The sequence below is a fragment of the Meleagris gallopavo genome, chromosome 20, assembly GCF_905368555.1.
Source record: "Meleagris gallopavo chromosome 20, MGAL_WU_HG_1.1, whole genome shotgun sequence".
NCBI lineage: Eukaryota > Metazoa > Chordata > Aves > Galliformes > Phasianidae > Meleagris > Meleagris gallopavo.
The window spans coordinates 6,936,026-6,962,578 of NC_139423.1; the positions used below are offsets into that span (position 1 = coordinate 6,936,026).

The following is a 26,553-nucleotide window of genomic DNA, read 5'->3' on the forward strand; positions in this document are numbered from 1 at the left end:
TACTCCTATCAAGAACCCTCCCACCAGACCTCCCCATCCACAACCCCTCCACCTGAGATCCCCCCCCCAGCAGCCCTCTACCCAGACCAACCCCCCCCCAATCCCCCTCCCATCAAAACTGCCCCCACCCACAAACCCCACCCTCCCTCCCTCCTTCCCTCCTCCATCCCCAGCTCCGTGGGGCGGCTCCGTTCCTCCCGCTCCGCCCCGGGGCGGTGGTTCCGGGCTGCCCGGCCCCGCTCTGCGTCCCCGCCGCCGCCACCACCGCGTCCCCGGGCCGGGTCGGACCGAACCGGGCCGCTGAATACCGGCAGGTGGGGAGCGGCTGTGATAGCACCGGGGGAGCGGCCTCGACGTGCGGAGGGGAAGGTAAAGCGGGATGGGGAGGATTGGATGGGGGGGGAAAAGGGAAAAAATTAAAAAAAAAAAAAAGAAAAAAGGAAGGGGGGGGGAAAAAAAAAAAGGAAGGAAGAGGAGGAGTTTTCTTGCACCTGTGTCCGTCGCCGCTGTGTAGCAAATGGTGCTTATTTATTGTGGTGCGGTCGGTGTTTGCTGCGCGGAGGGGTTGAGGGGGATGCGGGGCTGAGCCGTATGCGTGGACATCAGAGCACTGCCAGGCCGGTGTTTGGGCTGCGGGAGCCCTTCCTGAGCAGCACTGCTGGTTATTTTCTCCCTCTAAGGAGCGCTAGCGCTTCCTACGTGCGATTAATTAGAAAAGCAGCGATGACCCCGGGATTGTTTTGGCTGAGGTGCCCGCAAGGAGCCGTGTTCCAACCGCTTCTGTCAGTGCAGCGCCTGGGGATGTTTGAGGGCTGAGCCTTTTCCTTCTGTGCAGTGCTGTGCTCCAATAGAGATGCCTGTGCTTCTCCCTGCCCTGGGGGCTGTTCCTCCCCCCGGTTGTGCTCTCCCGCTCCATAGCGCTGTGCAGCAACGCCGTCTCATCTGGGGATGGCAGATTGCAATGCCAAGAAATAAATGACCGTTTTTCTCCCTCCAGCCCAGACGGTGTGAATGGAAGTATGGAAGAATTCCAGCAAAGATGTGGAGTTACTGTTGGTTTTTTTGTTGTTTTTTTTTTTTTTTTCTTTCTTTCTTTTATTAGTGGATAAAATGTAATTAAAGGAGCAGTAAATGGCCTTAGCAATTGATTCTGATCAAATCAGCTTGCCGTTAAAATAAGAGTGAGAGCGAGGGCTGGGTTTGCCGCTTTGATGCGGTGGTTGTCAGTGGGGACCTCAGCAAAGCTTCTCCTGCAAACACTCAGCAGCCAGGGCTGTGCAACGCTGTGCAATGCACCCCCAGCACCGCGTGCTCCAACAGAGCCGTGCACTGGTGCTCCTTCGGAGTGCTTCAAGCAAAGCTGGTAGCAACAGTGCTGACATCCGAGCAACCTCGTCTGTTTCTTCAGCTAGATGAGGACAGTGTTCCAAAAATAGGTTGCCATCTTAAAATACAGCGGAGGGGGGAAGCTGAAAGCATGTGTTGTCTGAGAGATAACAGAGAAAGCAGGGCCTGCTGCAGAGCTGCTCCCTGGGTGCAGGCACCAGAGGCCCAGGACCCCTTGCATAGGGGTATGGATACATTCTTAAGGTCTTTCCTGATGGAAAGGTGAGTTGGGACCAGTTGTGCTGGTGATGCAGCACTCAGCCCAGATGCTTCTGCCAGCCCTGAGCTCCCATCCTGTGCATGGGAATGGTGTTCTGCTATTGGTTTTAACTGACCTTCATTAAGGTGAACATAAGCCCAGTTTGGCTTGTGAGCTTGCCTGAGGTGCAGGATTGCTTCCCAGATTTCTCCTTGTTAACAAGTAGTAGCAATTTCCTGATGCAACAGGCACCCGGCACGCATACTGGAGGGTGTTTTTAGAGATACCAAGCAATGCAGCTGCCTGGCCTTTGCATTTCAAATTACTTTCTCATTTTGTGTTGATTTAGTTCAGTTTTGTGGGGTTGGTTTGTTTGTTTTTCCCCTTAAGGCTTGAAAAATGGCACCAAATGCTCCGAGAGAAGCGGGAGTGTGGAGGCAAACCAAAGCACTCCTGTTCAAGAACTGCCTCGTGAAGTGCAGGACCAAGAAAAGCAGCGTCCAGGTGAGCAGAGCAGAGCTTCTGCACATCAGTGCGGGGGGCAGTGCTCTGTTTTACGGCAGTACTTCTGAAGCCTCAGGGTCTGCTCTGAGTTCTGGTTTGAAAAAGGCTTTTTCCAAAGGCATTTCACAATCCTTAGCCTGGAAATTCATCTTAAGAACATATGGCGTTATCCAGGAAATATTCTTGAATGAACATGGCAACCTTAGAGCATTTTCCAGAACATTTGCACCCTTCCTAGCGATCATAGCTGGCCACTAGAGCAGAACTACACCTCTCCAAAAGGTTTTTCTGTTGTAAATGTTCAGCCCTATGCATAGGTGATGTGTACAATGAGTTTTGAGGTGAACAAGATTAATGCAATGCTAGGCTAATTGTTCAGTGGTTCATGGTTTGCTTTGTTTCTTTCCAGCTAGCATAAGCTTGCAGATATTTGAAGCATGCATAATTACTCCTTTGTACCTTAAATTGGCTCCTCAAGTTACCAATGCATGCCATTAAAATCCTGCTTTGGTGCCAGGGAAGGATTTGGCATTGAGATTGTTATATCAAGAACATTCCGGGAACTTTACTGTAAAGTAGTTACATTCACAGTCCATTGTCTGAGCTCTGGGAGTGAGGGGGGATGGGTCGATGGTTGGACTTGATCATCTTAGAGGTCTTTTCCAACTTAATGATTCTATATGTGAGCATGGGGGAGATAGGCTGATGGTGGGAGTTCATCATCTTAGAGGTCATTTCCAGCCTTAATGATTTTATATGTGAGCGTGGGGTGGATGGGTTGATGGTTCGACATCTTAGAGATCTTTTCCAACCTCAGTGACTCTATGAACCCACTGTAAACTCTACAACTGTTCTTTGAAGCCTTCGTTTTTCCTTTGTTTCTTCCCACAGGAGGTTCTTTTCCCTCTCTTCTTCTTGTTCTGGCTGATCCTGATGAGCATGATGCACCCACATCGGTGGTACGACGAGGTCCCCAACTCCAACCTGGGCGTGCTGGACCCCTCAGTGCTGGTGAACTTGGTGGTGGGATACACACCACCCACCAGGATGGCCAGGGAGATCATGAGGAAGGTGGCTTACGATAACTTCGAAGACGGTACTCTGAGCTGAGCAGTTGGCTTTTCTGAGCTTATTTCCTTCTGTTTAGTGAGGCTCGCTCTTATTGCTAATGATAAGGGAAAAAAAAATTCCATCTCAGATAAAGAACAGAATGCGAGGGTGGTTTTTGCTTGATTAGAACGTGCTCTGGCACTGCATCCTGAATGTGCTTATTGTGCTGCTGTGGCAGCAGCGAGTGGTGTATAGCTACAGAAAAGGTTCTCAGAGGGCCCAAAGAGCCCCTGAACCACTGCAGGGCAAACTGCAGCTGCCCATGGCATCCCTGTACATGTTCAGAAGGTGCTGCTGCCCTGCAGACTGTTCACATTGAGTTTTCTATCCCAGGGCTTCTATCCAAACAGCATTTCTTTTTTAGTGATGATTCCAGTTAACGCTCTCATCTTTTCTTTTGACAAGCATACAGAAATATTTTTAAGTGCTTTGCCCAGGGGGCACATCTAAGCAAAAAACAATATATCCCAAACCATTCTGATGTATTTTTTGTTTGGTACCCTTGATTGTCTTCCTGGTTGTGTTCATACTTCAAAGGTACCACTGAAAGCAGCACAGCCTCATGCCTGTGTTTTCATTACAGGTATCCTCATCTGCTTTCTGCCTTTATGTTTCCCTTCGATTTACTCACCTCAGTACCAAGCAATAGTTCTGCAGCTTCAGGAGAATGCTTCCTTTACTAGGACAAAAATATAGCTCTATGTATATCCCAAAGCAAATAAATCATTAATGATTAGCATGGCTTTTCTTTAAAATAAGCAGCATCACACCCTTTTCCTTCCTGCAACCCCAGCACGTAAATCAACACGATAATTTCCTCCATCCAGCAGGCCTCATCACAGAGGAGTATTTAAGTGAAGAGGACCTGGAAAAGGCCAGTGCTTCCAAATCCTCCAACTTCGTGGGCATTGTGTTCAAGGATGCCATGTCCTACCAGCTGAGGTTTCCTGACATGGTGGCTATGGCTTCTGTTTATACAGAGTCAAGAGGTAAATGTTGCATGCCCTTATGTGGGGGATAAACTGGAAAATTAGACCTTTTCTCTTCTTTTGGTCTGATGTTGTGTGTGTATGCGTATAAATGTCTGTATATTTATTTTTGGAAGTTGTTTTCACCTCTTATGAGGCATGGCCTCATCTATATGTTGGTGCTGTGGCTGCTCTATGCCCGCCTTCTTGCTTTTCACACTGCCTTGCTGTTTTGCAGCCAGCTGTTCCAGCTTGAGAATGAGCTGTGAGTCCATCACATACTGGACCTCAGGATTTGCAGCTCTGCAAGCATGCATCGATGCAGCCATTATACAGGTCAGTCCAAAGAAATGCTGCACTACCACCACTGGGGTTCAGACCATTGAACCATTGAATGTTTGGGGTTGGAGAGGTCCTTAAAGCCCAGCCGGTTCCAACCTCTGCCATGGGCTGGTTACCATCCTACATCATAGACTCATTAAGGTTGGAAAAGACCTCCAAGATCCCCAACTCCAACCCCAACCCACCCTCACTGTGCCCATAACCACGTCCCTCAGTGCCTCATCCCCATGCTTCTGGAGCATCTCCAGGGATGGTGACCCCCCACTCCTTGGGCAGCTGTCCCAGTGCATCACTTTTGAAGAAGAAATTGTTCCTAATATCCAACCTGAACCTCCCCTGGCTCAGCTTAAGGCCATTACCCCTCATGCTATCAAAGTTGCCCTGGGTCCCATCCGTGGCCATGGTTACCTCTAGGGATAGGGCACCCACAGCTCTGAGCATCAGTCCCAGGCTCTCACTACTCTCTGAGTAGACGACTTCCTTCTCACATCTAACCTAAATCTCCCCTCTCTTAGTCTTACACCCATGCAGATCCATGAGCTCCTGAGAGTTTCTGCATTGTTGTCTTCTAACCTGTACAATGCCACACCAAAAACTAGCTTGACTCCAGTGATCTGCCACACTGCTTAGTTTGTTTGCCACATCTGACGCAGAAACATTCTTGTCCAGCTGAATAATGCAGACAATTCCCCCTTGCATCCAAACGAGCCCAGTGCACACCAGCATTAAACAGAGCTGCCTTGTCCTTGGAGCAGGGCTGGGACGTGAGGCACGGTGTGAGCCCTGCTCTTCCTTCCCTGGCAGCTGAAGACCAACCAGTCCGTGTGGGAGCAGCTCGAGCTGACGAGGGCCACGGCGATGGCAGAGGCAGCTGTGATGGAGATTGACAATTTTCCTCGTGCCATCATTTTGATTTACCTCGTCATTGCTTTCTCGCCCTTCGGGTATTATTTGGCCATTCATATTGTGGCAGAAAAGGAGAGGAAGCTGAAGGAATTCTTAAAAATACTGGGACTTCACGATACTGCCTTTTGGTACGTATTTGCAATGGGCCTGGCATGTAATTAAACCAGTTTAACTCCATAATTTTCATATGACGCAGGGAGCAGCCCAAACAAGAGATTTTAATGTGCTTTCTTACTGGAATGGAAGTTGTCCCATGTAGTGTAAGGCAGTTGGTTTTGGTGTTTGTTTTTTTTTCCCAAGTCAGAGGATGTGCTAATTCAAACATTGATAATTGCTGCAATAGAAAGAGCTGAGCTTTGCCTACAGCTTCTTTGTTTTTCCTTCTGTTTTTTGCTGTGTTTCTGCCCCAGACCACTCTCTGACATCAGTCCCCTCTGTTTGTGGTGCATCTTTGGTCACAAACCTCATTACTGATGAATTGGATCCTTCATGGCTATGGTGCCCATTGCAGGACTCCAGCAACACGCATTACGTTTCTGCTTTGGGAAATTGTGGGATGCAATGGGGATGGTCCATTAATGTAGCATCTGAAAAACCACTAGGAGACCTTAGGGAAGTATTCTTTACCACCGGTGCATAAACCACAGCTGTTGGCTGAGGTCAGAGTTGCTTTTGTGAAGGAGAGGGTTTTATTATCCACCCAGCTACTGGAATGACCAGTGTGTTAAATTTTAAATAGAATTTCTTTAATTATTGAAACCTTCTGCTCAGTTTCCCGCTGCTGGTTAAACGAGGAAATTAATTATGCAAGTTTGAAAATAAAGACAAAATGATGAATCACCCAGGTATCCATCTTTGGGGTGCAGTGGGTGTGCTGCAATGCTCAGAGCAGCTCCAGGGATGCTCACAAGGGCTCTTGTTTTTGCCACAAGCCTGTCTGTGGTGCAGCCTGGAACGTGAAGGAATATAGGTTTGGCTCTTTTTGCATGTTTTGGTCTGGGGGTTCAGCTTTTCTCCCGTTTTTGTCCATAGGCTTTCCTGGGTGCTGCTGTACACCAGCCTGATCTTCGTCATGTCCATCCTGATGGCTGTGATTGCCACAGCCTCCTCTCTCTTTCCCCAGAGCAGTGCCTTCGTGATATTCCTCCTTTTCTTCCTGTATGGCATCTCCTCCGTAAGTACTCTGGGTCCTGCTGAGTTTGGCAGTCCCACCTGCGGATGTGTTCCTTCCCACCTCATCCTGTTCTCTCTGCTAAAACACGTCCTTAGGACAGGGCAGCGTCTTTCCAATTTAGATTTTTCTGTCCCTGCTATTTCTTTGTTTCTCTCTCTATTTGTTCTTATTTATTATCCATCCTTAGGTATTCTTTGCCCTGATGCTGACGCCTCTCTTTAAGAAGTCAAAGCATGTGGGTATCGTTGAGTTCCTGGCCACGCTGGCTTTTGGGTTTGTGGGGCTGAACATCGTCCTGCTGGAAGACTTCCCCAAATCCTTTGTGTGGCTCTTCAGCCCTTTGTGCCAATGCAGCTTCCTGATCGGCATCGCGCAGGTAGGGATCCTCCTGCCGGGAGCCATAGAGATCATTTTAAATCACTTAATTATTTTATTTTTTAATTAAACTATTGGTGGGGAAAAGTACCTATCTTCATAGCTCCTCGTGGTGCTTTTAACACCAAAGTAAAAAAATAATGTCAAAATAAAAAGCATGGTAAAAGTGAAACACCGTGCAGCTTTACCCCTTGTGTTTGTTGCTGTGTTGGTCGCTCTTTAGTTTTGTTCTGCTGCATGCCTTGCCATGCTGGTACGATGCAGGTGTGCAGCACCTGTCTGTGTTTGTTGGCAGGTGATGCATTTAGAAGATTATGAAGACGGAGCAACGTTTTCAAATCTAAATCATGGTCCTTACCCACTTTTTATCTCCTTAATTCTACTGGTGCTGGACAGCATATTTTACCTGCTGGCAGCTGTCTACCTCGATCAGGTTATCCCAGGTATGTGCACGAGGGAAGCTGGGCTGGGGTGTGAATTGCTGCAGTCCCATGCCCAGCTGAAGGCTGATAGAGCCAGATGATGCTCTTTTGAAGCTGGGAGAATTTGGGGTCTTTTGGTGATGGAAACGATGACTTATATGTGGATCATGTGTGCATGGCCTGCAGAATCCCTCCTCAATTAGGACATGGGCTGGCTCCCAGACTTCCAGCAGGGCAGCTCCTAGCTTTTATAGCCACAACCCATAGGCTGAGGTGTATTTAATGTTCCTGTTAAGTTTTCTTTTTCCCTTTATTACCCAGGGGAGTTCGGACTGCGCCGCTCGTCGTTTTTCTTTATGAAGCCCTCATTTTGGTCAAAGCGCAGGAAAAATTATGAGGAATTGTATGAGAGCAGCATCAATGGCAACCTCAGCTGCAGCGAGATGGTCGAACCCGTGCCATCCGAGTTCCAGGGGAAGGAAGCCATCAGGTACAGTGCTTGCCTGGATCACCTCAGCCCTCAACATGTAATGTAAAATATGACAGTTCTTCCCATTTCTCTAATCCACTGATTCAAATGGCATATGGTATGCATTGCAGTGACTTTCTCTGCTCAGTGAAGCCCCACCATCAGCTAGATGGAAACTGAGGGCAAATCACTGGGCTTAAAGAGAGGGTTTGTTAGTGTGCCGTGCTCCTTCAGCTCCCAGCCCAGCTGGTTTTCTGTCCCACAGGAGCACTGCAGATGCCGAAATGCCCTCTCTGCTGGGAGGGGTTGTTTTGGTAACACTTGGGCTGAGCTCTAGGTTTGTGCAAGTGCTCTTTGCAGGCCAGAGGGGAGCTTTGTGGTTGTGTTACCCAGCTGTCCTATGCAGGGGGTTAAACAAAACTGGAAAACAGAGGTGTGCGCTCTCATTGTTCGCTCTGTTTCGCCTTTGCCCGCTGTCTTGCACATGGATGTTGTGTGCTTTTAGTAGCATCTGCAGAGTCTTTCCCCTAGTCCTTGTTTTCAGCATTGTTCATCCACGTGGCCCCATGTGAGCTGAGGTCTCTCTTTGCTCCCCTTGGCTGACTGTGCTGTCTCACATAGAGTGCTGTCTGTGCTGTCCACATCTCTTTGGGTGTCTGCCATAAGGTAGAGGGATCCACTTCTAATCAGAACATTCCCAAAGGTCATTTTTTACCTTTCTCATCCTTGCTGGACTCTTTCCATCGTGTCCCTTTGCCAGCTCTCATTTTCCCATTGTCTTGTCATCTTTGCACTTTGTTGTCTTTCACAACATTTCTCACGTCATTCTATATGTCTGTTATTTCCTCCCTAGTCTCTTTGTCTAGGTGTCCATTTCTCACATCTTGCTTTCAGGTAAACTGAAGGGTTTTGTTGGTGTTTTGTTGTATTTTTTCTCTGTTTGAAAAGCAGTGGGGCTGGAAAGAATATTTTCGCCTTTCTTGGCAAGAAAAATGCTTCTTTTTGGCTCATTTTGTTGGAGAGCCATCAGAAATCATGTCTTTGGAGCCTGTTGCACTAATACTTCTTTTCCACAAGTATCTGTTGGACCTGCTGTCAGTTTGTGAAGTTGCTGTACAGTGCCTTTCTTTGGCCTCTGGTGCCTTGTTTTGCCATATGAAAGAGACAGAGATGGAAATAATTTGATCTTCCTTCATAGGAAATGCATGAGTTGACAAGAAAAGCTTTCTGATGGCAGGGTGGAGAAATTCTGGGACAAGATGTCCCATCCCTTGCCTTGCCTCTGTGGCTCTTAGGCCTGTTTTGTGCCACTTCAGCATGGCTGTTGTGCAGTGTTGATCATTCACAGTGACATGCAGAGATCTTAAACCAGCTTATACAATGCCGTGTCTTCTTTCAGAATCAGCTGTGTTCAGAAAACATTCAGGAAAAAAGGGGAAACTGTGGAGGCTCTCAGAAGTAAGAACCCTTTAGCTGTTCAGCTGCTTACCAGGTGCAGAAGAAGAGCAATAGCTGCATTGCTGAGTGCTTTTTGTCTTTCAGTTTGGGCTTTTTGGTTTCTTTCAGCGGGGTGGGACTTGGAGCATGTTTGCTGGATGTGCTGTACATGTTCTCTCTCACTCCTTGGTTGTTAACATGGCTCACCAAGGCCAATGTGGTGACCCCTCTGCCCTTGTTAGGGTTACAGCCACCCCTGCCCCATCTCCCCATCCTCTCACCTTGTTTCCCTGTGGCACAAAGTCGTAATGAAGCCGGGAGGTTCCACCCAGCAGAGCATAAATGCATACCCCATATGGCAGTATTTGAATTCACCCGGCTCCAGGTGCCGTGAGCGCATCACCAACCTCTACTCTCCATGTCCTCCTCCTGGCCAGACCTGTCCTTTGACATCTATGAGGGGCAGATCACAGCTCTGCTGGGGCACAGCGGCACTGGGAAGACGACACTGATGAACATCCTCTGTGGGCTGTGTCCCCCGACAGACGGTGAGCCAGGAGCTTTGCTTCTAAAACCATTCATTCCCAATTATTTCTGTGAATAACGTCTCGAAGTCCTCTCCTTGCCCTTATTGGATTTCCCATGCCTGTTTTCTGGCTGGCTGTAAAAAAAAAAAAAAATAAACAAACAAAAAAAAACCATCTTACCATGGGCTGCTGTGGGCTTTTTGTAGGGTTTGTCTCTGTCTATGGGCACAGAGTCTCCGAAATCGACGAGATGCTCGAAGTGCGGCGCATCGCAGGCGTGTGCCCACAGTCTGACATCCACTTCGATATATTGACGGTGGAGGAGAATCTCTCCCTCTTTGCTGCCATTAAAGGAATACCTCAGAATGACTTGATACAGGAGGTAGGTTGCTTGTACCCCAGTATTATGTTATGTCACAGAACTGCAGAATCTTGAGGTTGGAAGAAAGTGCTTGGTATCATTTAGTCCAATGTTGACCCATTCCTTTTTTCCTAGCAACCTAAAGCACGCATAAAACATTTAAATCCTATCAATTTAAGTGCTAAACTTAATTATTCTGAACTAGTTCTAAAAAGCCTGTTTCTTGTTTTTTAACCAATAAATGCTTCCTGTGTGTGAAGGTGCAGAAGGTGTTGCTGGATTTGGATATGCAGCCCATCCGAGATAACCAAGCCAAGAAGCTCAGCGGGGGACAGAAGCGGCGGCTGTCGGTTGCCATTGCTGTTCTTGGGAACCCAAAGGTGAGGGTTTCCAGTGGTTCAGCCTTCGTGCATGAGGATGTCAAACCATTTGGTAAGGGCAGAAGCTGTGCATTTGGTGTCTTTATGAAATACAGAGCTGGGAAGCGCTGCGATATTTCCCATGTGCTTTGGGCAGCTAACTAGCAGCTGCAGACCAAAGAGCCCATACCTGTTGCTGAGGCAGGACTTTCTGAGCCCAGCACCTTGGACGTGCTCGTGGCTTTGCAAACACTTCTCCTTTTGCACAAAGGTTTTGCTGCTGGATGAGCCGACAGCAGGCATGGATCCCTGCTCACGGCACATTGTCTGGAACCTCCTGAAGAACAGAAAGGCCAACTGTGTGACGGTCTTCAGTACTCACTTCATGGATGAGGCAGACATCCTTGCTGGTTAGTTGGGTTTTGGGACCACTTGGCAGTCTTCTGGTTCAAAGGGCCTTCTCCATTCTTCTTCATTTATTATTATTGTTGATAATTTGCTCAGGGAAGTGGTGGTATCACTGGAGGTTTTCAAGAAAAAGGGATGTGGCATTGAAGGACATGATTAGGGGGCGTGGTGGGGAGCTATTGGGATTGGACTCGGTGATCTTAGTGGTCTTTTCCAACCTTAATGATTCTGTGATTATTATTATCATTCTTATTTATTGATTTCTAGATCGTAAAGCTGTGATTTCTCAAGGGATGCTGAAATGCCTTGGATCTTCTCTCTTTCTGAAAAGCAAATGGGGAATTGGCTACCGCTTGAGGTACTACTTCTGTGTGCTATCTGCTGCGTGGTATCACCTATCATTAAGAGAGAACCCCACCCCAGAAAACAGCCTTTTATCATCTTCATTCTGAATGCTCGGTGTTCCTCAGGCTGCTATTCCTGATACTGGCATCAGGACGAAAGCTAGCTTTTAAAAGCCAGTTTCTTGTGCATTTCTGTAGCATGCATATTGATGCCTACTGCAACACGGAAGCCACAACCTCATTGATCAGGCAGCACATCCCCACAGCCAGCCTGATCCAGGAGAACACCCAGCAGCTCGTCTACACGCTGCCACTCCGAGACATGGACAAGTTTGCAGGTACTGTGTTGGATGGGGTGGCTGTAGAAGAGAAATCCAGCAGGGACGGGTGTAGCTTGCGTTACTTACCAAATTGCTGTTTCTCCGTTTGTTTTTTTGGCTGAAGGTCAGGCAGTGAGGTTTTTCACAGAATCACAAAATGGCTGGGTTGGAAGGGACCTTAATGCCCATCCAGTTCCACCTCTGCTCAGGGTAGCGATGCCCCCACCAGCTCAGGCTGCCCAGAGCCCCATCCGTGACCATGGGACACCCACAGCTCTCATGTCTAACCTAAATCTTCCCTCTTTTAGTGTAAGACCATTCCCCCTTGTCCTATCACTGTCTGCCTGTGTGAAACGATGATCTTCGTCTCATTTATAAGCTCCCTCTCAATACTTAATTGCTTTAGTTCTCATATGTTTCTCAGCAGGTGAGGGCCTTTTGCATTCTTTAAGGGGCTGTGATATGTTAGAAGGTACCAATAGCAAATTCTGGGGAGCTGCTTGCAGCAGAAATATGAGACTCCATTGTCGCAGAGCTCTGTGTCCAGCAGAAGCATTCTGTTGCAGTGAAGCCAGAAAGTCCCACAGCAAATCCCCTTGTGTGAGCCACAAGGAGCATCTTGTCCTCACACTGACATTTGCTGCTGAGGGAGAGAACAGGAAACAAATGTGTTGGTTTCACTAGGTGGCAGCAATTATCTGATTTTAATTGCACACAGTGTTCCTTGTCCATCTCCCAGCAGGAGATGGAAGAAACGACGTGTCCTTCTCTTGCTATGAAATGCCAAGGAGGGATCAATACTGATGTGAACGCAGCTCATATTTCATAAATGCTTTTTTCCCATTGCACTTAACTAGTTAATAATTGATTATCTCTACCTTTAGCAGTCATCGTGTGTGCTTTTGAAAAACAGGCACCTCTGTGCATGACCGAACTGATTCCTCCAGAGTGGTTGAGGTCAGGCTTTGCAGCTGAGGAGGCTTGCTGAGAACTGTGGGGTGTCCAGGAGCTCTTCCCATCTCATGTGTTGGCTTCAGAACTTCTTGTTTTGTCAAGTGCTTCATTTCATAGCACTGACGTAGCACTGACAGAAGCCTGATGATGGTTTCTACCTAATAAGCACACTCTCTCTGAATGTGATTTTGGTCTCCTATGCATAGCTATGCATATCACCCAGGATCTCCTGCCCAATTAGGCTGGCTTCACACACACCTGGGTGATCTTTATTTATTTTTTATTTGTTTCTCTATTTATTTGTCTGTTTGTGCAGTTGCCCAGTGGTTCTATTTGTAAATTCTCTCCCTTCCTGATTGGGATGAGCTGTCCTGCAGCGCTGTTCCCAGGATAAGAATCCAGAACCCTTCCAACTCAAGCCATCCTAAGCCAGCGCTGAGCTTTGGGATGCTGATGAGCTTCCCTTAGGCCACATGCTCTGTTTTCCATATCTGACTGTGTAGTTAAGCCAAAATGAGCCTGTCCCACTGTGATTCCCATGCCGTGACCATTTCCTTTGAGGTGAAGCAGCCACATTTACACAGGATGCCTTAGGTATGTGGAGCATCCTGGCTTGCTGGAGGACCTGTCAGGAGCACAGGGCAAGCAGTGTGCTCCCTCCTGCCTCCAGGCTTGTTCTCCGACCTTGACACCCATTCCCACCTGGGCGTGATTTCTTACGGCGTTTCCATGACGACGCTGGAGGATGTCTACCTGAAACTGGAAGTTGAGGCAGAGATTGACCAAGCAGGTGGGACAGCCCATGGCACATTCCTAATTTTCCTTGTATTCGGTGTGCTCTGAGTTAGTGGAGCAGTGTCCGTGCCCCATGGCTGCTTGGAGGAGGTTTGCTGCAGAGGCAGGAGTTAAAAATCCCCCCTCAGATGGCTGTGTCCAGCAGCACAGGGCTGCTTGGGTCTCACGTTGTCCCAGGAGTATGAAATATGCAACGAGAGAAACACAGAAAAGCAGTGAGCTGGGTGCTGAGAGGTTCTGGGAGGATTGGGTATGAGTGCTCTGCCGACTTCATCTCTTCTGTGATGAATTTTTCATCCACTGTACTTACATCTAACTTCCCTGCTTCATAGTTGAGCTTTTTAGGTCTTTTTTTTTTTTTTTTTTTTTTTTGTCGTTGTATTTTAAAAGTGCTTTATTTACATCATGGAACTTTGGGGAAATTGTGAAGGCGCAACATAAAATCTATCTCCAGCCTTCTGCGTGGGTGTGAGGAAGTTCAACAGCTGGGTGTGCTGAATAATGCAGGTGCACACCTAGGCTGATGGAATGAAACCAGGGCAAGTCTGCATCATCTGAGTGTTTGTAGGCTGCTCGTTTTGTTCTTCCTAGGATAGAAATTTGCATCAGCTGCTTTCAGTGCCTGATTTATGTGCAGTTCAGAGCTTTGGGGTATATTGGTGTCATTGGGATTGAGATCTTTGAGGTGTGCTGGTGTCACTGGGATCAGAGATTTGAGGAGTGCTGGTGTCATTGGGGTTCAGAGCTTTAAGGTGTGTAGTATCTTGGTGCTACCCTGAGCCTGGGGTGGGAGCAGACGGTTTCTCAGTAGTGATGGCAAAGAATCAATGGCCCTTGAGCTACCTCAAGCTTTACCATCCTCCTGGTACCATGTCCCTCTCTTCCATCACAGATTACAGTGTGTTCAGCTCCCAGCAGGCGCAGGAGGAGGCAGACGTGAGCTCGCAGGATGACATGGAGCAGAGCCTGCTGATGCTGCCAGAGGCCAGGTCAGCCCCACAGAGCAACGCAGCCCTGTGGAAGAAGCAGGTTTCCACCATAGCCAGGCTTCACTTCCTCAGCCTCAAGCGTGAGAACAAATGTGTCAGAGTGATGTGAGTATCAAGGCCTTGTGGTTTGTACACAGAATCCCCAAAACCAATTTGAATCGTGTGGAGAAATGGCAGGCTGCAATTTGTTTGTGTTCAGATATGACTGTATAAAATGCGAGGCTGCCCAGTGCCACTGAGTAGCTGCACGTTGGGGTGATGTTGCTTTAACTAACGTGCACATATCCTTGGCACGCATTTGCTGAGCTTTTAATAAGATCAGACCTTTTCTTTCTTTCTTTCTTCCAGGTTGTTGCTTTTTCTGATTTTTCTCGTCGTTCAAATTCTGTTTTTTCTCACACACCACTACATCAAACATTCGCTCGCTCCACTCAGGCTCTCCCCAGAGCTGTACCTGCTGGGGCCCGGGGAGCAGCACCACAAGTACAGGAGCCGGCTGCTGCTGCAGAACTCCACAGGTGGGGAGGCAGAGGAAGAGTGCAGGATGGGGAGGAGGGTGTTGGGGGCAAATACCAAGTTTGGGATATTTTCCCTTAATATGAATTCAAATGAGGAGTTCCCGTGGCCAGATGTGGTAGAGGGAGAATCCAGAGGGTTGGCTTTAGAGATCCTCCTCTCACCCCTGGTAGTGCTGTGCTCACTGTGTCTGAGGGAACAGAGGTGACCCGTGTGAAGGAGCTGAGCAGGAGGACATTTGGATGCATTATAGTCTTGCTACAAAGCACTTTGTAAAATTACTTTCTGTTTCAAGTTAAAATGTTTAATAGTGGGTAGCAGCAGTGTGGGCAGTAGAAATGAACACATCTTTGAGAATTTGGAGCTTTGCACTCAATACAATCTTCAATCCTCCAGATATCATATTAAAGTGCCACCAATTTCCATCTGCTAGCTCGTTCTCTGAAGCCCTGAGTATCCTGGTGATGCCCCTTGGCGCACTGCTTCCTACTGTCACCTCCAACTGGTACTACTGAATTGAATAATACAACCAAAGGGTCTTCTGAGTTCCTGGGAGGGCTGCTGAGCAGGAAGCACAAATAAAACCTTTTGTGGTGCTCAGAACAGCAGAGACCTCCTTTTGGTCATCATGTATAACGAAAGGGTTGTCGCTCATTGTAGGGTTGTGAAAACGCAGCACTAATTCTGTGTAAAAGGCTGCAGTCTGATGATGCTTTCCCATCTCTTACAGACTCGGATATCGATGACGTTGTCCGTTCTCTTGGCAGCATGAACGTGCTGCTGGAGATGTTCAATGGCAGCGATTACATCTCAGCTGCGCCTCACAGTGCAGGATTGAACGTGTACGACCTCGAATCCCAACAGGTGAGATGGACAGACAGACAGGCGGTCGGACACACGGCCTTGCTCTGCCCAGCTCTGGCTTCCTGGCTCTGTACCTGATGGGGTGAATGCTGATCGCTCACTGGAGGTGGTGGGGTTGAAATTTCATCTCTGCTCTTTGAGTATCCGGAGGCAGCTCTGTGTATTGGAGCTGTGGGTTGTTGTCATCAAGGAGGTCAAATTTAAAACCAAAAAAATAGTCTCAAGTGTTGAATTATATAATCAAATAATGTCATATAACAGCACTTACGCAAGAGGACTGCAGAAAGGACTTGTGTTAACAGAATGGAAATACGATCAAAATAAACGTTCTTTCGTAATAATAATTATGGTAGATTAATAAAACTCCTCTTCACCCTTTTCCCTCACAAACACACGGAAAGCCAAGAGAAATATTTTACTTCACGATAGACTTGGCGTATGGGTTTATTTTTCACTTGCACTGGCTGAATTACACTGTCTGACAGAGTTATAATTCCATGGCACTCCCCTCTGTAAAGAAAAATGAGCATCTTGGGCTGTGCGTGTTCATTTCAGTACGGTCACTAAAGGAGCTGAGGACAATTTTAACACTGGGGTTGTACTTCATCTCCAGCAAAAGAAATGCTTTGCAACGTGCCAGCTCTGTCTCACGTTCCCTTTTTAATTCCTTGCAACTGTTAATAGTGCTGTCACTGCAGGCTTTAGCTAACGTAAATTGTTCCTTGTCTGTTTTTCAGATGCATTAGCAAGAAGTTATGAATGCAGATCCTTATGTGTTCTGTTTTTCAGTCTGTAATTGGCTGGGACATCATTTGTCACGGTGTAACAGTTGCATGAAATGTTTTGGGAATTTATTCCAAATAATTTGTTCTCCGTGAGCATGACTGTTTTACTGAATTAGTTTGTGATCTAACCACCCTGGGCAGCGCACAGCTTCCTGCAAAGCATCCTCTGTCACGCAGAGATTTTTATTGTTGTTCAGGTTTAATTAACCCCACAGGAGAGCTCTCTCAGGGTGTTGTTACCCTTCGTGCAGAATAATGAATGTAACAAATGCTTCTCCTTCCAGAACTACGTTTTTACAATCGTCTTCAATAGTACCATGGTGCACTCCGTGCCAGTTTTGATGAACATCATTAGCAACCTCCTTCTGCGTGCTCTGAACGTCACCGAGAGCATCCAGGTCTGGAGCCACCCCTTTGTCCAGGTGAGCCAACCCAAATCCCTTCATCCAGGTGTGCATCAGCTGCAACAGGACTGGTCCTAAAGCGGTGTTAGAATAATGCAGACTATACCTTTCAGTGCTTGCAATCATGTTCCAGTCATAAGCTTATATGCTTTTTGGGGATTTGTCTTTTTTATTTTTATTTTTTTGGCTCCAAAACATTCTAGTACTGAAGAAATCCCCTTTGTGTTTCAGGATCTTCCAGACACCGTTTTCAAACTAGAGATTTATTTCGAAGCTGTGCTGTTGGGAATCATTGTGACTGGCATGCCACCCTACTTTGCCATGGAAAATGCAGAAAACCGTAAGGTAAACTCTTTATGAAGATCACAAGATCTTCACAGCCTTGTGGTTTCTTGGGAAAATCTTGGGAAGTGTTTTAGATAGTGCCTTGCAAGGCACAAGGAGCAGCACAGCTCCAGTGCTGGCAGCATTGGGTAGAGCAGATTTCAAAAAGTCCTTTGGCTCTCCATGGGAATGGAGTGATAAATGGGTAACACGCTCTTATCTCATGTCCAAGTGATGCTTTGTAGAGAAAATTGAGATCCCACTCGTGCACCAGAGATGAACGTTGTGGGTTTTCCTTTCCCCACCACAGCTCAGGGCGTACACACAGCTGCAGATAGCGGGGCTCTACCCATCGGCATACTGGGCTGGCCAGGCTCTCGTGGACCTCCCACTGTTCTTCTCCATCCTCGTCCTGATGCTGGGCAGCCTCTTTGCCTTTCACTATGGCATTTATTTCTACGCTGGCAAGTTCATGGCTGTGGTGAGTGTGGCTGGGCAGAGCACATATGGGTGTGCTTTTAGTGTCCACAGAAAATCCACGATCAAGGCTCATGGTGCAGAGGCATCAACATGCCTGCATCAAAACCAGTTCTATTTCTGGAAAAAGAATTTAGTTTCAGGATATTTGAGGGGTACGGGATTTCATTCAGGCCCAGAACAGAACAGAGCTTTAAAAATACAGAGCCACCCAAGGCAATGCAGCATCCCTGTTTGCTCTATCTGATCTTTGCACCGCTGTCAGCGGCACCCGGCTGCCAACAAGGTTGCAGTGACTTTGAGCACAGAGCAGCTCTGCAGTGAATTGCAGTGTGTGATTAAGTGGAGAGGGCTCCAAGTTTTCGTGTTGTTTGCATTCAGAGTGGGTTTGTCTGGAATTGTGTTCTCCCAGTTTCTTTTCCAGAATCTGTTTTTCTTCTCTAATGTGGTTTGGGATGGGAGCGCTGTGCTGACATATCTCTTCTCTTTGTAGCTTTTCTGCCTCATTGGCTATGTTCCATCGGTCGTGCTGTTCACCTATGTGGTCTCCTTCACATTTAAGAAAGTCCAAAACACAAAAGAGTTTTGGTCATTTATATACTCAGTGGTGAGTGACTCAGCTTTGGTAAAGTGGGAATTAAAACAAAAAAAATAAATGAGACAACATATCCCTTGAGACTTGGAATTGAATGAAAATGCCTTTTTTTCCCCCTTTTTTCTTCTTGTACAGACAGCTTTGCTGTGTATGGTTGTCACTGAAGTGGCATTTTTCCTGGACTTCGACACGGTGACCACTGCCCTGCATTGTGTCTTCTGCACCTTCGTTCCCATCTATCCCCTCATTGGCTGTCTGATCTGTTTCATTAAGGTAAGGGCACGGAGCATTTGTAAATGGCTGAGCTGAGAGCAAAGTGCAATGTGGGATGTGCTGTTTCTAGTGGGTAATTTCTTACTTAAGCATGTTTTTTATCATTTTCAGGTCTCATGGACAGGCAAACAGAAGAGAGGGGAATACTATGACCCATGGGATAGGCTCCTGGTAGCAGTGATAGCCGTAAGTATGATTATTTGTCCTGTTTCCTATAGAGAATTGCAGACTCCCATTGAGATGCCCTTTCTTTTTGGGCTTTTGTACAAATAAAACTTAGATCTAATGCTGAGCGTCACTGGAGCCTGCTGCTTTGTGACCTGCTGCAACTGGAACAGTATCAGTAAAATGTGCTATGCTTACCAGCTCAATATATCCTCCTTCAGTAGTGTTATTAGCAATGCTGTTATTAATCGTGATTATTGTGGGAGTCTGTACTAATGGAGCTCCAGAGCAGGGGAGAAAATAAGCAGTTCCTCCTAGAAACCAGGTAGTTGCCGTGAAATCAAAGCAGCCTTTTCCTATCCATGGAAGCAGGGATGTAGTGATGTGGACGTGATGATAATGGGTCAACAGTTGGACTTGGTCAACTGATTGACTTAGTCATTGGTTGGACTTGGTGACAACAGAGGTCTTTTCCAACCTTACCAACCAACCTCCGTGGTTCTATTTCATCATCTCAGAACCATCAGCATTTCTGTGGTGGTGAAGAGTTGTCCTTCATCGCGCTGCTGGGGGTCTCCTGTAGGGTCACCAATAGGGTCACCTGTGGGATCTCCACCCTTGAAGGATTAGCAGTGCTCTGATGGGCTGGACCTGTGTGTTTCAGCCCTATTTACAGTGCATCGTGTGGCTCTTCCTGCTGCGGTGCTTCGAGTTGAAGAGTGGAGGGAGGATCATCAGAGAGGACCCATTCTTCAGGTGGGTTTCTCTGTTGAGTTGACTTTTAAGAAGGAGTAGTCTGAAGGAGCAGTTCTTAAAAACGGCACTGGTTGTTGTTATAGCTGTAGGGAATATAGCAGGAGATGAAATAGCTGTGCTATATCCCATCCCAAACATCTAAAGAATCTGTTATCGTAACATCATTTGTCTGAAACCCAGTTGGTAAAGTGCAGAAATATATTTTTTCTATTTCCTTGTGAGTCATCTTTGTGCAAAATTGGGAATCTTAACAGCAGTCTATATAAAAATAAGTAGTTGTTGAATGCAGAATTTTTTTTCTCCCACGTGCAGAATTTTTCACCTGAATTCTGGCATCCTGGTGTTTTCTTCCCCTTAGGAAATGCTCTAAAAAAGCAAAGTCCTGGAAGCTGCCAGATGCTCCGTGCAATGAAGACGAGGATGTGCGGGCAGAGAGGCTGCAGGTGAAGGAAGCATTGAGCAACCCCAACAGCGAGGAGGTAACACCATGCCCTGACAAGGACAGCCCAAATGCCAGACCCATCATTCTACAGGCCTGGTGGGCTCTTCTGTCCGTCCTCAGGTGCCAGCGATCCTGGTCAGCAGCCTGCACAAAGAGTATGATGAGAGGAGGGAGTTCCTTCTGGGGAGGAGAATAAAGAAAGTGGCCACAAAACACGTCTCACTCTGCGTCAGGAAAGGTTTGGGTTGAGCTGTTGAGATTTTGGGTGGGGTTGTTATCTTTATTTTTTATTTTTTTTAATATGTTTTAATTAATTGATCTGATCTCACAGGCAACATTTTGTGTTGTTCCATCTTTAGGAGAAATCCTGGGGTTGTTGGGACCTAACGGAGCTGGGAAAAGCACGCTGATTAACATGCTTGTTGGAGAAGTTGAGCCAACCAGTGGGCAGGTAGAGTCTTTCTGCAGACATTAACAGAAAATGAATCCATTTTGCATTAGTACTGGTCTTGTTGGATGTCGTATGTAACATGTTAACACACAAAAAAAAAACAGTTCTAAAGCTTACAACGTTATCAACTTCTATGTTTCTTGTGCAGGTCCTGATGGGAGGTTGCTCTCCTGGAGGGAACAGCGAAGATGACTCCATTCAATTTGTGGGGTACTGTCCTCAAACCAACCCGCTCTGGCCAGATATCACCCTGCAGGAGCACTTTGAAATTTATGGTGCTATCAAAGGAATGAGTCAGGCTGATGTTAAGCAAGCGATAAAATGGTGAGTGGTTTATTATAGACACCTTGGAGGTTATAGCTGGTGAATGGGTTTTTTTTCCCACTTTCTTTAACGCATTTATTTTTTTTCCACTCAAGTTTATGATGGAATCACTTTAGCCAATTCAGCAAGTGTTAGTTTGTGGCTTAGGAGATGAAGATTCAGCCACGCAAAATTCAATTGGTATTTGTGTTGTTGGGTTTGTTGTTTTCTTTTTGATTTCTGAAGTTCTGGGGTCATCCTTGGCAGGGGCTGCAAGAAAGCAAGCCCAGAGCTCAGAGACATGTCTGGTTCTTGCCTCAGAGTCCCCACAGACATGGAAGTGCCCAGCTCCCATGCTGCTCGTTGCTTTGCTTTTTTTTTTTATTTTTTTTTTTTTTTTGGTACAAATATGCATAACTGAGTTCTTTATGTGTATCTGTGGAGGTGTGGTGTGATGAGAGAAAAGCTGACCCATCATACACTGCCTTCTGTGGGATTCTCATCTCCTCTTCTCGTTCCCCAGCATCTCAAGTGCCCTGGATTTTAAGGACCACCTGCAGAAGACGACAAAGAAGTTGGGCGTGGGGCTGAAGCGCAAGGTATGGGAGGGCTCCCAGGGCTGCCACGGGGCTGCGGGCAGGGGGTGTTGTGTCCTCACCCCTTCCTTTCCTCCCCCTCAGCTCTGCTTCGCCCTGAGCATGCTGGGCAGCCCCCGCGTTACGCTGCTGGATGAGCCCTCCACCGGCATGGACCCCAAGGCCAAGCAGCGCATGTGGTGAGTGCCCAGTGGGAAAGCAACCCTGATACCAGCACCAGTGTGTGCCTGCACTGCTGCCAAGTGCTGACGTTCAGGTGCCTTTAACCACAGCAGCAGAAGGACTGCAGAAGCCAGCAGGAAGCAAACACGGAATGCATTTCTCTCTTACAGCAGCTCTATTTGCTGGTTCCCTTGTAGCATCTTCCCAACATCTCACGCAGAGCACCGAAGATGGTTTTGCTGCTCCTTCAAGTCACGTCCTGCTTTACCCTTTGCTGTTTTGCAGGAAGGCGATCCGAGCTGCCTTCAAGAACAAGGAGCGGGCTGCCATCCTGACCACACACTACATGGAGGAGGCAGATGCCGTGTGCGACCGTGTGGCCATCCTGGTGGCTGGGCAGCTCAGGTATTGCTCTCCAGGGCGGGCTGCTGGGGGCTGAAGGATTCATCCTTTGGGAAATGCAGGCGGACAGCTTTCTGTTCTATTTTTTCTTCCATCTGAATTTGACTATGTCATGATGTGTCTCTGCGATTGGCAGGTGTATAGGCACCGTTCAACACCTGAAGAGTAAATTTGGCAGAGGATACTTCTTGGAAATGAAATTGAAGGACACAGCAGATGTACAGCAGGTGGAGTACCTGCAGAGGCAGATCCTGCACATCTTCCCGAACGCAAACCGTCAGGAAAGGTACTGCTGAACAGATAGGCAAAGCACTCGCATTTGTGCAAGCCTTTGGTTTCACAACAGCTCCTTCCTATTGAGTAAGGAATGCTGTAGTACAAATGTTTGCAAAAAAAATACATGTAGCATTTAAAAACAAAACATTTTGCAAGTCAGCAAAGCCGCAGTGCTGCACTGCTGGCTGGTGCTGGCACAGCAGATGCACACCCACATTTCTGCATAACCTGACAGCTTCCTTCTCTGGAAACGGTAAATTCTGAGTCTCTGAGTCACTGAGTCCCTGCCCTTAGCTGGAAACTCATGGTGGGAGGGTGGAACACCCCTGTTGTCCTGTGTGGTGATGGCCCAGCAAAAGGTGTGTGGAGTCTTCAGAAAATGAATTTAAATCCATTTCCTTGGATATTCGTATTTTTGCTTTGTTTCACCTGAAGCTGATTTTGCTTTGTTTGTTTCTTTCAGCTTTGCTTCTATCTTGGCATATAAAATCCCTAGAGAAGACGTACAGTCACTTTCACATTGTTTTTCCAAGCTGGAAGAAGGTAACTGAGCACTCGCCACATCCTGGGTGGTATCTTTCTGTCTCCCACAGCTCTTCACGTGTCTTCATTCACTGTGAAAAAGCACTTACACATTTCCATTTAAAATCCATTGAATGTATTTTTTTTTCCTCTGCTATTGACGCTCCCATCTCTCTTTCTTGTGAAGCCAAAAGCATGCATGTAAAGCTTTAAAACACTTTAGATCCAATTTCCTCAGTTAGCAAAGTGTTCCTAAATGTGTTTTCTTGCGCTCTTTTAACAGTGAAATACGCCTTTAACATCGAGGAGTACAGCTTTTCTCAGGCAACTCTGGAACAGGTACGTTGAAGCAGGTGGTGTTCCATGGATGTGACCATGCCATGCTATGGCCCTGCTGGTTTTCTGGTTGTTTTTTTCTGGGGCTGGAAAAAAGCACCAAATATTAAAGATTCCCACTTGAATCTGCAGCAGTATGTTCTGTATTTGTACAGATTGTCTTGTGGCTGAGTTTGTTCAGGCATAGACTCATGGAATCATATGGGTTGACAGTTGGACTTTATGATCTAAGCGGTCTTTTCCAACATGAATGGTTTTATGATTCTATGATCCTGTGATAGGATGAGAGGTAATGGCCTTAAGTTGTATCAGGGGAGGTTCAGGTTGGATATTAGGAACAATTTCTTCTCCAAAAGAGTGGTAATGCAGTGGCACAGCTGCCCAGGGAATGGGGGAGTCGCCATCCCTGGAGATGCACCTGAACTGTGGGGATGTGGCACTGAGGGACGTGGTCAGGTGGGGTGGGCTTGGGGATCTCGGAGGTCTTTTCCAACCTTAATGATATATTCTAATATTCTATATTAATATATATATTCTATATTCTATACTTCCACGATTCTAATTCAAGGTCTTTGTGGAGCTGGCCAAGGAGCAGGAGGAGGAGGAGGGCAGCTTTGGCACACTGAACAGCACACTGTGGTGGGACCGGACACAGGAGGACCGAGTGGTGTTCTGAACAGTGATCCCAACACCGCTGTGCTGGGGGAGCTGCGTGGGAACTTCAGTGCTGGGACAGAGCAGGAAGAGAATGGCGTTCAGGAACGCTGATCATTGATACCTGAGGTGTGCTGCAACTGCGGAGCAGGCGGTGAGGATCCCTCTGTATCCTGACTGCTGGGAAATTCCTGCTCTGCCGGTTGGTTCCCGGTTTGCACAGAGGGAGGAGATGCTACTGGGACGGCCGCTGGTCCCCTGGGGCTGGTGGTTTAGCACGGCAGCTCGGGATGGCCTTGTGGAACCCTGCGTCAGGGCAGCACCATCCCCAGAGCATCCTTTCCTGCTGCACCATGCTCCTGCTGCTGATCCATCCCTGCCCCTGCTTAGAAGGCACAAATGCCTAGAAGACAGGCGCATAAATCACTCCACTGTAGTCATATTCACTGCAAACGAGTTCTTGAAGTGCACTGCAGGCTCAGCTTACTGTCCAACCGACCTGGAGCTGCTCATTTGCAGATAGGACACAGCACTCATCAACTCTTGTGTTCTTTCCTACTGCAAACTGGCAGATGTGACTGCTGCATGCTGCCAGTCCTGGCAACACCAATGTGTGTAATGCATGCGCTGCAGGGTTCAATAAGTCTGCAGAAGTGGATGCTTTTTCCCCCAGCTTTGTACAAGTACAAAGGCATAGCTGTGTAGTTATGGGATTTGCAGAAATGTACTTCTTATCTTTGTTCAAAGCAGTCTAATTCCTTTTTTTTTTTTTTTGGGGATGTGATGACATGTACCCTGCCAGCTGTTCCTGGAGATCCGTTCCTTCTTGGCAGTAGATGAGCAGATGCAGCACTGTTCCCTCATCTATCTTTGTTGTGGTCACAGTGGGTAACCCAGCAGTGTGCTCAGCATGCTGTGCTTCCTCCTGGTGCAGCAGCTTTGCAGTCACTCTAATAAACCCAAAAAATAAGATCCCAATTCACGTCTTCACAAGTAAGAATAGTGCCTTTATTTTGCATCAAAGCACTACAAATAGAATTACATTATCCTTTATCCTAAGATGCAACAAATATATGCTTAAAATATATTATTTTCTACACAAAGCTGTCATCACTTTTTTAGTTTTGTAAGTGAAATTGAAGATTAGCAGTTCATTGTGTTCTGCAATGAGCAAACGTAGTGATGTGTTTTTATCAAAGCATTGTCTTCATAACTCATATCACTTGTGTATCTTCACTTCAAAGTTAGAAAACACCTTTTGTTTGGTTTGTCTTGAGAATATTCAGAAATGTAGCGATTCAGGCAGATGATTGCATCCCAGCTGTTGTATGAAGTCTGCCACAGTGGTTTATCATCACATTGAGATCTCAGATCTGTTTTCCTTTGCCCCAGTGGAAATGTTTCTAACCAACATGGGGAGATGTGAACTCTGTGTACAACTTTTGCTTCTTCCTTCGTCCCCATAGACTGCAAATAAGAGTGTAGAGTTTGCCTTGTGGTTGGGTCCCTGAAGGTGTTCCCACAGCTGCAGAGCAGATGGGTTCACATTTGTGTCTCACAGCCCTTTGCCGTCCATGTATGTCCAAGATAAGTGTCCCCAAACCCACATTTCCACCATCTCTGTACATGGTGTTTGCCAAGTGTCCTTCACACGTCTATCCTGCAGCCTAGCATACACTTCTTTCATGTAACAAAGGTGCAGTTCTGAGCTGTTAGCCTTGATGGCTTTGTTCCTTTTATTCTCTTTCAGTTATAGAGTTAATAGACTGTAAAATAGTTCTATACAATAATACTTCTGCCTGGGTAACATCGCCTTATTTTGAATAATTCCATGTTGTCTGACCTCTAAAGTAGACCCTACACAAACTTCGTTAGCATCTAGGTTTCCTCAGCTTGGTGCTCCTCATCTTTACCTTGGTGTAACCTTGTGGGTGGTGGCACCATGTTTGTGCAGCTCCACCTACAAAGGGTTGGGCTCATTGAGTTAGCACTGGGGGATCTTCGTGGTAGTGTTTTGTTGGTGCAGCTCCATGTGTTGGAATCGGGTTCATTGAGTTACCCACGTGTTTGGGTGGGATCTTTGTGGTGGTGTTGTGTTTCAGGGTGGCATATATTGTCATCCCCAAACGTCTCTGGAATCGTGGTTTACTGTTGTCAGAGGTCTTCCAACTTGTCATATGGTGTCTGTAATTGCCAGAACAAGGAAAAATATGCAAAACTAAACCATAGAAGTAGAATTACACTGTAGGCTAGAACTTTACTCCTGCATATGCAAGTCCCTTTGTTGAGCTGTTAGCGGTGATATTCCAAATTCCAGCCCTTGTGTCCCTGCCCAGGTGGTGCTATGGGAGGTGGAACAGCTGGAGGTGACACAGAGCAGGATTCGGGCCATGAGTCTTTGGGCAAATCAGTGGTGCCTCTTTCTCAGACATAATGGTCTTCAGCTTCTTTGCAGGGTTGTTGCGATGATAATTAGCTCCAAAACTTTGGAGATGCCTTTACTTCGAGTGTTGTTATAAGAATGTATTTTTATATGGAGGGATTTAATGCATACCAAAAAAAAAGTCCTTATTAAAAATACTTGTACAGTGAGTGAAGCCTCTAACGTAGCCAATATTCAGTGTTCTGGCAGCAGAAAACAGAAGGTAACAGCTCTGCACATGCCATGTCTGTAATGCTCCTGATGTTGGAATCGGGCATTTGAATCTTTTGTGATTAATTTCATACTTTTTTTTTTCCTCCACTTAACCATTATGATTCTGTTTGTAAAGCTGAGGGTTTCCCTTTTCCAGCAGAAAGTACTACCAAAATAAAGATGGATTGGATTGTTAAGTGCCTGCATTTGTTTGATCCCACAGCCTGTGGCAGTGTTGTATCTCACATCCAGTCCCATGCATTACC

At 46.8% G+C, this 26,553-nt stretch overlaps 1 protein-coding gene across 2 annotated transcripts; it reads left to right on the forward strand.

The window, feature by feature from the left end:
- The first annotated feature begins 179 nt into the window (after positions 1-179).
- Positions 180-26,484, forward strand: ABCA5 (ATP binding cassette subfamily A member 5). Of its 2 annotated transcripts, none has more exons than XM_085239756.1 (39): positions 180-369; positions 1,976-2,089; positions 2,981-3,185; positions 4,027-4,188; positions 4,406-4,503; positions 5,314-5,543; positions 6,448-6,589; positions 6,777-6,965; positions 7,260-7,407; positions 7,708-7,876; positions 9,255-9,313; positions 9,730-9,840; positions 10,026-10,201; positions 10,441-10,560; positions 10,811-10,949; positions 11,215-11,305; positions 11,490-11,629; positions 13,236-13,355; positions 14,253-14,454; positions 14,698-14,867; positions 15,596-15,729; positions 16,799-16,936; positions 17,150-17,263; positions 17,553-17,723; positions 18,213-18,326; positions 18,450-18,587; positions 18,699-18,773; positions 19,417-19,508; positions 19,867-19,987; positions 20,071-20,188; positions 20,310-20,401; positions 20,550-20,725; positions 21,228-21,303; positions 21,385-21,479; positions 21,748-21,867; positions 22,001-22,150; positions 22,604-22,683; positions 22,946-23,001; positions 23,567-26,484. In XM_085239756.1, exons 2-39 carry the CDS (start codon positions 1,985-1,987, stop codon positions 23,672-23,674), a joined length of 4,944 nt encoding a protein of 1,647 aa, XP_085095882.1. In that variant the 5' UTR covers positions 180-369; positions 1,976-1,984; the 3' UTR covers positions 23,675-26,484. The 2 variants fall into 2 exon arrangements, with proteins under 2 accessions (XP_085095882.1, XP_085095884.1); XM_085239758.1 differs by having other exon boundaries at positions 4,030-4,188.
- The last annotated feature ends 69 nt before the right edge of the window (positions 26,485-26,553 follow it).